The sequence below is a fragment of the Sus scrofa genome, chromosome 6 (genome assembly GCF_000003025.6).
Source record: "Sus scrofa isolate TJ Tabasco breed Duroc chromosome 6, Sscrofa11.1, whole genome shotgun sequence".
NCBI lineage: Eukaryota > Metazoa > Chordata > Mammalia > Artiodactyla > Suidae > Sus > Sus scrofa.
Genome location: NC_010448.4, coordinates 168,048,084 through 168,057,983, shown reverse-complemented (window position 1 = coordinate 168,057,983; position 9,900 = coordinate 168,048,084). Strand labels below are relative to the sequence as shown.

Genomic DNA, 9,900 nt, shown 5'->3' with positions numbered 1-9,900 from the left:
CTTAGCCCACTGAGCGAGGCCAGGGATCGACCCCTCGTCCTGGAACTCCATCGCTGGTGAATTCCTTCTGCTCTGAGACAAGAACCTCTGCTTAGGGACCACCACCACAGTTCCAAAGACATGAAGGAAAGCCTCCCCACCCAGCAAAGAAATCCCACGCAGGTGTACACTCTCACTCCACAGCAGGCGGCGCTCTAGCATTTACAGACATTAACTCAAGGCTGACGGGACCCCTCCTGGGTTTGTTTATCATGTCTACAGAAAGGCAACAAAGCACGGAAAACTCAGCTTGCCCCTCGTCACAGTGCAAGGAAGCCGCAGAGCGAGGGGTCAGGCCCAGCGGTCCGGCCCGGGTCCATCTTCTCGACGTTCACACTACTCAGGTGTTGACGATGGATCACCGGCAGTGTTATTTAATATGTAAGGGTCACGTCTACATCTTTAGTCCTGAGTTTTTAACCAAGAACACAGATTTCTTCCAAAAACTTTTCTTTCATTTATCGAAGGAATTTTTACAACAAGAAACCAACAGAAGGAGACCAACTGTACAGTGAAAGCCCAAGTCTCCACCCCTTTCTCCTGGTCTCTCCATATAAACGCGCTCTTTACTCAGCGGCTTCTGTTCTTGCTCTTCATTTTCTCCCGTGTCCGCTTTCCAGGTCTCTTCTGCAGAAAAAGAAACAGCACGGTGAGGTGAGGGCAGCTGGCCTTCCGCCCCGGGGCCGGGACAGAGGGAAGGAGGGGAGCACCTGCGGGGCGGGTGGGGAGGAGGCAGCCCCGGCCCCTCGGTGATCGCCCCGGCCCCTGGCCGATCCCCCGGCCCACTTACATTTGACCCTTTCTTTCCAGGCCTCTTGAGGCCCTTGCCGTGAGCAGTCCTGGCCCGGAAGCTGGACACATCGTCATAGCTCTCGCGAGTATTCCACTTGGAGCCTTTCTTCTTCCCACCGTAACCAAACTTCTGGTTTTTATAGCGTCGTTTGGCATTGGGCCTGCAACAAAGGGGTCTTACAGGTTACCCTCAGCTCTGCAAATCCTGATGGACTCACCTGCAACACCCTCCGCTCCCGGTCTGTAATCAAGGCCCCTCAGCACGCGTGTTGCCCAAATCTCACTCTCGGCCCTCTGTCTGCTCCTCACATTCCCCGGCCAGCTGGCCTATTTACTGTTTCAGCCACCAGAGCAGGCAAACAAAGCAACAAGCAGGAAAAAACCCAGATACACCACGTGGCTCCCCACTTATCTTTTCAATTTACAGGTTTTAAATTTCTCGGAATCACCCTGTTGTGTCTCTCCCTCTCCATAAACATGGCTAACGTCTAGCCGTCACCCATTTGAAAACCGGTCATCCCACGGAGTCGCCACCCAGCGTACGCAAAGCCACACGTCATCTCCCTTCCGACGGGTTTCACCTCCCGGATCTATGCGCTAACTTGAGGTCGGTGGTCCTGCCAGCCACTCAGCCACCCAGGTCAGGAACCTGGGGTTGGCCTTGATTCTTCTTCTTTCACTGTCCACACTCAACGCAATAACCGAGTCCTGCTAATCTAACCGCTTGGCTATTCCTTTCAATCCATCTTCTCTTCTCTGCCTCCACGACCACTTTCGGATCATTATCCTTGATCTCTGGACTTTTCTGACAGCGCCTGGTCAATTTCCCTGCCTGCCTCACTTACACAAATGCCTCCAGTGTTTATACAAGTACCACTGTAACATTTAAAGCATGAATATGACCAGCTCACTGTTTTGAGAAAGGCCAGCATCTCCCCACTGACTGCTGGATACAGCCCAAGCTCCTCACAGGGCCAACAAACACTACCCTGTACTCAGCCCAGGCCCCCGGCTACAACCCAGCACTCCTAGCCTCACCCTGTACCCCCCACCCCCGTGACAGTCAACGCTGGCCGTGCCTCACACGCAAACCTGCTGTTCTCATCTCTATGCTTTTGCTCATCAGGGTCTTCATTCTTCCTAAAACCCACACATCTCTCTTGTTTGCCTCGTCAATTCCTACTCATCCTTTAGGCTGAGCCCAGGTGGACCCTCCTCCAAGAGAGCCATCCCCTGACCCTGACCCCAGCCCGAATTTCTAAAATGCGCTTCCATTTTACTCCCTCAGCGCCTCGATCACCGCGGGTACTGGGTTATACTGAAATGACCGCTTCCCCAGGACGAGTGTCCAGAAACACAGAGATAAACTAACGAGACCACTAATAACAGCCAACGTCATCTCTTTTAATCCCCCTGACATTGCTCGGCACTGACAGTTTGCTCCCTTTCATGGACGAGGTAATTAACATTTAAAAGATGAAGGAACTTGCTCCAAGCGACCCTCCTAATGGGCAGCAGAGTCCAGACCGGCACCCCAGGTCTGCACTGCCAGACATCACATGGTGGCACGAGGAGTCAGCGTCTACCAAGCACCCACTTAAAATTCGCCAGATCCTGAAAGCACCTCACTTTAACCTTCAAAGACAGATGTGGCTGAACGGGCCCATCACAGGGCCTGTAAGTCTGTCCACAGGCAAAGCCGCACTCTCTCTCTACCCCGAGGCCGCTCCTGGGCAGGGCCCCGCACACACCACCGCCAAGACAGAACCGAACACACGTACCCCCTCTTCATCTGCTGGCCCTTGGCTCCGTCCTTCGTGCTCCGCGCAACAGGCTTCTGATCTCCCTCGAGGAAGTCCAGCTTGTCAGAGAAGCCTGGGAGTGAAGAAGACCTCCGATCAGCACCGTCACGTTTTAAGAAAAGATTAAATTTCCAAAGAGGGATGTGATGGAATCCGTGTTGGGAGGCACACCCTGTCTCCCACACTCTTCCCAAACCTTCCGTCCAGGCTCCAGAGCCCCACCTGTCTGTGAGGCCTTGCAGGTACCCCCGCTCCCCTGCATCCCTAGGAGAGCATGTGCTCACCTTTCTGGTACTTCTTGATGGCGCTCATCATGTGGGCTTTCTCCCGCTGCCGCTTCTGAAGGACCTCTGTTTGCACCTGGACGTGGACACGGGATGTTAGACCCACTCCTGGGCAGCACTGCAGGCGCCTCCGTTCTCCCAGTGACTGGGCTGGGGCAACGGCACCACTCCTGAACATCGACTCCGCGCCACAACCACGCTAAGGCTCTGGGTGTCTTCTCTATATGTCGCTTCAACAATCCGGTGAAGTAGAGGCACAGAGAGGTTACATAACTTGGCTGAGTCACACAGCGAGAAACGTGCGGAGCTAAATAAAATTCACACCCGGGGGCAATCTGCACTCTTATCCCCTGCCACAACCTGCCTACGAAACCACGCAAACCATGTCTATGCCAACATCCAATTCTCCCACTAATTATACTGGGGCAGATTAAATATCTAACTTCCTGCGGGTAGGCATGAAAGTGTGAACAGAGAAAACAATCTCCCCTCAAACCAGAAAAAAAAAGTTCTTAAGGACAAAAGGAGAGGCTTCAGCTCCAAGGTAGGGTTTTCCAGCTCAGTCTGGACAGGATCACGCTCCGTCAGGGGAAAGCCTGTCCTGAGCACTGTCGAAGGCCTGACATCCTCCCACCCGCTACCGCCACCAGCACACTCCCCGCCAAGATGTGACAACAAAAAAATGTCTCCAGACATCACCACGTGGTCCCTGGTGAGCAAAACTCTCCCCCAGTGAGAGAGCCCGGCGGTTTCCTCAAATTAGAACCCTGGGGCTGGCAGGCCCGATTAAGCTCTTCTTTGCTCTTGGCAATTATTTTATGTTAAACCCATGGCCCAGGTCTCCGAGTTGATCTCAACCATCCACAACCACGTCCATCCACTAGATCCGCAGATGCCCTCGTGCAGAGCCCAGCACGCTCTTTGGCTCACTCCGTGCTGCTGAGGGGCCGTCCGTGCCATGACTCAACGAGCGGACGTCAGCCCAGCGCCCAGACCACAAGTGTTCATGTCCAAAATGTTGGCAAAGTCTTAGCACCCAGGTTCATCCTCCAAAAACACTTTTCTTCCCACAGCCCCCTATTTAATTCCGGGCATCGTCCTTCTCAGGTGACCACGAAATAAATAAGAAAATCAAGAGAAGTTTCAAGGAGGAGTTGCCACTGTGGCTCAGCAGGGTCAGAACCCGACACAGTGTCTGTGAGGATGTGGGTTTGATCCCTGGCCTCACTCAACGGGTTAAGGACCCAGCATGGCCGTGAGCTGTGGCACAGGTTGCAGATGTGGCTTGGATCCAGCATGGCTGTGGCTGTGGCGAAGGCCGGCAGCTGCAGCTCCGATTCACCCCGAGCTGGGGAACTTCCACATGCTGCAGGTGCAGCCATAAAAAGAAAAGAGGGAAAAAAAGTTTCATGGTATGCCTTCCGGTTTTACACTGAAATTCAGCCGCAGTTCAAACATACTGGTGTCACTTTTTTCTCTGACCGGATAACAATCAATAACATGACGGATTCCTCCAAGGACTTTACAATCACCTAGGCCAGTGGTCACCAAACCAGGGTGTGTACTGGAAACATCTGAGGAGCTTCACGGGAAAGGAAGGAAAATACGCAAATTCCCAGAGATTCTGAAGCCTAGAAATCCATTTTGAAAAGTTTCCCCAGGAGTTCCTGTCATGGCTCAGCAGTTAAAGAATCTGACTAGCATCCAGGAGGACGCAGGTTTGATCCCCGACCTCACTCAGTGGGTTAAGGATCTGGCATTGCCATGAGCTGTGGTGTAGGTCGCAGATGAGGCTTGGATCCCACGTTGCTGTGGCTGCGGTGTAGGCTGGCAGCTACAGCTCCCATTTGACCCTTAGCCTGGGAACCTCCATATGCCGCATAAAAAAGAAACAGCATAAAAAAGAATTTTAAAAAACCAAAAGAAAGAAAGAAAAGTTTCCCCAGGTGACTGTGCTGTGAGGTCAGGTTTCAAAACCACTGATCTGGATGCAACCCTTCACTGCACAGCTATGCAAACTGCAGCCCAGAGAGGTGCACGACTCAACCGGAGTGACCACCCTTCCTCTGGGGACACGCAGGTGTCCAGGAGGGACCAGGCTCATGGACACCGGCACACACGCCACTGTGAGGTAGTAAACACGTGACAGAAACACGCTCGGCAATCCGGCTGACAAACACCCTTGGCCCCATCCCATCCGTGCCCGTTTTCCTTCCCACCTTCTTTCCGTATTTCCTGAGTGCTCGCAGTTGCTTAGCCTTTTCTGACTTCTCCATGGCCGCCTGTTTAGCCTGCAGCTTCTGTCGAATCTAAAACAGAAAATGTTGTCCACTCACGTTATTTGAAAACGAGATGACGGCTGCTTAGAGTGCGCCGCGGCAGAGACCAGGCAATGCCAGTTCTGCAAGCTGTAAGGCTCAAAAGAACCTTGTAAATCATCTATTTCCAGCCCTGTGCTTCACACCCAAGGACAAGACGGTCCAAGGGGTGACCGCTTTGTCCCAGACACCGAAAGTCTCAGCCTTGGAGCCAGAACTTCAAAGCAACGGTCCTACCCAGCGTGCTGTTTGATCCATTAAACAAAACAGCCCGCCTGCTACTGTGCCAGGAAAGAAGACTTCTCTCCACTCATACGTCTACAAACTGTGGTTAAACTGGTGTGTGGCCTCGGCCCCCGTGCTCAATACACCACATACACAATAAAACCTCAAACAGCTATCAGGTACCTGGAGGTCTGCATTAAACATACACATTTTAGTTAAAGGATGAGCAGCTGCCAGTTTGAATGAGATCGGTCTGCGCTCACCTCCAGATTAGCTCCCCCGAGTACCACAGAGACAGGAGCTCCCCCAAATCCAGCTTGAGACCCGAGGGAACTATTTAAGTGTATCTTGGGTTAGGGGTTGGTAATTTTCTTCCTCCCAAAGTTGAGTGGGGAACCGAGATCTACCTAACTCCAAATTACACCAAATCTGAGCCGTATATTAATCCCTCATTTTCTCAAAGATAAAACTGAGGCCCAGAAAAAAGTTAACTGTCTACAAGTTACAGCCCGGCTCCCCAAGGAAAGGGCAGGAAAGAACTACTGTCGTTCACAGAGAACAGGCCTGTGGTTGTGGGATCAGCAGTTGCAAACTGTTATACAAAGTGGGTAAACCACAGGGTCCTATTGTAGAGCACAGGGAACTATACGCAGCATCCAGTAATAAACCGCAATGGAAAAGAATATGAAAATGTGCAACTGAGTCACTTCGCTGTACACAACACTGTAAATCGACTGTACTTAAATAAAACAAACCAAGAAAAAAAAGAACTGCTGTCTTTGCCACACACTATGCCATGACCGTGCCAGCCAGGAAACGCAAAAGGCCATCTTTACCTCAGGGACCGCACTTCTTCAAGGACCTTCCTCCCCTTTCCTAACTGTTTAACCTAGAAAAAAGTCATCCTTATATGTATCCAGTCGGTGGTCAACGGCATGAATCTGAAGTAGATAACAGATCATTTTCCTCTGACAAGTGGCTCCCTATTAATGGACTTAGGCCTGTGTTCATTTAAATACTAAATGAAATAAGCCAGCTGAGTGCACTTAAGCACAAAGCCTCAGTTTCCCAGAGAACACCTTCCCTGTTTCTCACCTTCTGCATCTGCTGATCGGTCTTGGCCATCTCTGCAAAATAGTCCGTGGGCCGCTTGGTAGGGACTTTGAGCTGATGGAGGCGGGGCAGTACCGCAAGCACTGCTGCCTGGGCCTGACGGTAGCTGAAGATACAGGACCAAGTGTGAGAGGCTAAGGGAGAGAGACCTGAAATCCTCCCCACTGTCTCTCATGAGTCACCTAAGGTCAGAGAGCCTCTCAACACCTGAGCTGCACCAGCAAGAACACACATGCAAACAGAAACAGCAATAAAACCTCACTAACTTTTTAGGAGAAATTTAGATGTACACTCTTTTTAAAGGGGGTGGGGATGAAGACTGTTACATTTGGATGGATGGGCAATGGGATCCTGCCATGTAGCACAGGGAACTATATCCAATCCCTTGTGATGGATCAGGATGGAGGATAACATGAGAAACAGAATTTCTATGCATGTCTAACAGGGTCACCTTGCTGTACAGAAGAAATTGGCAGAACATTGTAAATCAACTATATTATAAACAAATGCACAAATAAATAAAGGGGGTGGGGAGGACTGCTAAAAAGAAATTAGCCGTTTGAGAACGACCACTTTAGAAGAACCCATCAATTTACGAATTCCAATTACATATTCTTATTAAGTCACTAAAAAAAGCCCACAGGGACCGCCCATAAGGAAATTCTTATTCTAAAATCAATTGCACACACACAAAAAACTTTAAAACTGAATATCTGAACACACTGGACTTTAAGCTGTGACTGCTGGACCAAGGGGCTCTTCTCTCAACCAGGGAGACTCTCCTAGCTCTTTGGTCCAAAGAAGCCCTCCTCCCGGCTCCCAGGGTTAGGAAATCCCTACTGGCTCACGGCCTCCCCCCTCCTCACTCTCCAGCACGTTCTCGGGGACCCACAACCTCTGCCACTTGAAAACAGACGTACAAGCTCATCTCACGCTGGAAGTCGTCTTCTGGATCAACAGCTTTCGGATCCTTGCTCTGGGAGGCTGACTGAGGGGCAGTGACTTCCGGCACCGGACCCAGGGTCACGTCGAGCCTTTCAACCCACTCCAGATCCCGCTTAAATTCGCCCAGACACTGCTTCAGGCCATTCTAGGAAATCCAGACACGAAGCTCACAGGGAGGAAACAGGCCAACAAACCAAGCGTTAGCCCTCGAGACCCCGACAGGTCGTGGACCCCCCTGGCAATGCGCAGGCTGCGTCTTCTCTGGGACTAGAACGCAGTCTCCCGGGCACAACCGTGCCTCGTGCGCACCCCACGCCCAGCCCCTCCCGCCCGGCGCCCGAGCTCACCACGTCGTTCACGGCCTTCTTCGGCCCCTCTAACACCACGTTGAGGCCTGGCTTCAAGAGGCCCCGGGAAAACGCGTCCTGCAACTACAGGCACGACCGGCAGTCAGTACCGGAGAACCAGGACCCCTCTCCCGTGCGCAGCCCAGCAAGCTCGGCGGACACCTACCTCTCGGTCGGTGACCAGAGAGTCATCAGAATCGGAATCCGAACCTGAGAGCGGGGGAGTATCCATCTCGCAAAGCGCACGTCCACACCCGCCGGAGGAGGCAGCGGAGCCCTAGGTCTCCGCGGCTACAAAAGGGTGCCCCTCGCCGCCGCCGCCGCCTCCGGCTGTCCGGCCGCTGCCCGCCCACCGCAGCTCCACGTGTATCCGAACACCACCAGGGCCCTCAACTCCCCGCCGCCACTCAACCCTCTGAGCGGGACTTCCGCTTCCAGCCGAAGACACACTTCCGGTTTGCCGTCGCTATAGGAACCGCTCCGGCGTCGGAAAGTGCGGGGCTGCTTAGGATCCCTGGGTAGTACCCTGCATCCACGAGCGGTCTGGTGATCCGCAGAGCAGAAGCGACAGGTGGGACGGGGCTCTGGGGATCGTCCGGAACAGGGAGCCGCGAAGGCAAAGGAAAGAGGAGAAGCAGGAGCCGGGTCGAGGGCGCGGAAGGAGGCTGCTGAAGGGAGGTGGGCGGAGAAGGCCCTGGGGGCGGGGTCTGGCTCAGGGGCGGGGTCAGGGGCGGGGTCAGAGGCGCGTCGCGGGGGCGGGGGGCGGGGGGGCGGGGGGGGCTCGGTGGGGGGTGACGCGTGTCTCCGAGCTCCCCACCTGCGCTTCATCTTCAGCAGAACTCTTTACCCGGGACCATGTCCACCGTGGTAGCTCAGTCGCTGCATGTTTTTGGTTTTCGATCCCACGTGGCCAACAATGTCTTCTTCTTCGATGAACAGATCATCATATTTCCTTCAGGAAATCATTGTGTGAAATACAATGTGGATCAAAAGTGGCAAAAATTCATTCCAGGTAAAACACTTTCCAGTCTGACATACGTAACCATGTGTGCCAAATATAATCCCATAATCCCATCCCGACGATTGAGAAGGAAACCTCTTTGACCAACTTGGGATATACCTGTGGTTTTATAAATGTGAAAGAAATATGGGTCTACGTGCCTTATTTGATGTATAGATTAATGAGTCGCACATACACAGCTAAGATTACATGTAAAATCATGTTAATATTAATGCACTTTTTAAACTGTGATTTAATGAAAGAAATATTTGGAAGAGTTTCATGCATCTTCAATATCGCTGTCTTTGAGTTTTACAACAGTTTTCCAGAGTACACCACTTTCATTACAGCACCTTTTGAGTCTATGTGTGATGACGACCCTGGAGGTTTTATCCCAAATCACAAATAACCATCCCTGGTGTGTTCACAGTGGTCCTGCTATTGATTTCCGTGGTTTCCACCATTTAACCACCTGCTCTTTTTCCGACTCCTTTTTTGCATGCAGCAGGTCTTATTGTGACAAATGCGTACAAAAGACTTTTGCGTACAAAAGATCTTTGAGCCTGCCCGTAGGATAGGAAACAGAACATTACCAGTTCCAGCGTTTCTCCCTGATTGCATTCTTCCCACGTGCATGCCCACTCTCACCCCACCCTGGACTTTGCTATTATTCCCTTATTCCTCTGTGTAGTTTTACACGCCTATCTGTGTGGCTTTAGGTAAGATGCCGCTTTTTTTAGTCTGTGCTGTTTGCCAACTTTATTTACATGTAATCATAGTGTATGTATTCTGTGACTCGCTTCTTTTGCTCAACAGTATGCTTTTGAAATTCATGCATCTCGATACATATTAACTGCGTTTATATTATTACTGTACAGCATTCTGTCATATGACTCTAGTATCTCAAACGTATTTATCCATCCTAGTGTCGATGGCCATTTCAGAACCAGCATTTGTCACTGTTACTAACCACGCTGCTACAAACATTCTTGCCTTCATGTGTACGCATCTCCTTGTGCAAAGATGCTCCAGGAC

At 51.6% G+C, this 9,900-nt stretch overlaps 1 protein-coding gene across 1 annotated transcript; it reads right to left on the bottom strand.

The window, feature by feature from the left end:
- EBNA1BP2 (EBNA1 binding protein 2) lies at window positions 223-8,498 on the bottom strand. Its single transcript, XM_003128081.4, has 9 exons — window positions 8,032-8,498; window positions 7,866-7,949; window positions 7,494-7,663; window positions 6,556-6,679; window positions 5,137-5,226; window positions 2,918-2,993; window positions 2,613-2,706; window positions 830-992; window positions 223-666 (listed from the first exon to the last, which is right to left on the bottom strand). Exons 1-9 carry the CDS (start codon window positions 8,095-8,097, stop codon window positions 610-612), a joined length of 924 nt encoding a protein of 307 aa, XP_003128129.1. The 5' UTR covers window positions 8,098-8,498; the 3' UTR covers window positions 223-609.

Excerpts from the sequence above, each read along its gene's own strand:
- EBNA1BP2 (XM_003128081.4), bottom strand. The coding sequence starts at position 8,097 with ATGGATACTCCCCCGCTCTCAGGTTCGGATTCCGATTCTGATGACTCT. Across the intron at positions 7,664-7,865 it reads AGAAGGCCGTGAACGACGTG|AATGGCCTGAAGCAGTGTCT; the intron begins GTGAGCTCGGGC and ends TGGATTTCCTAG. Across the intron at positions 2,994-5,136 it reads TCAGGAAATACGGAAAGAAG|GTGCAAACAGAGGTCCTTCA; the intron begins GTGGGAAGGAAA and ends GTCCACGTCCAG.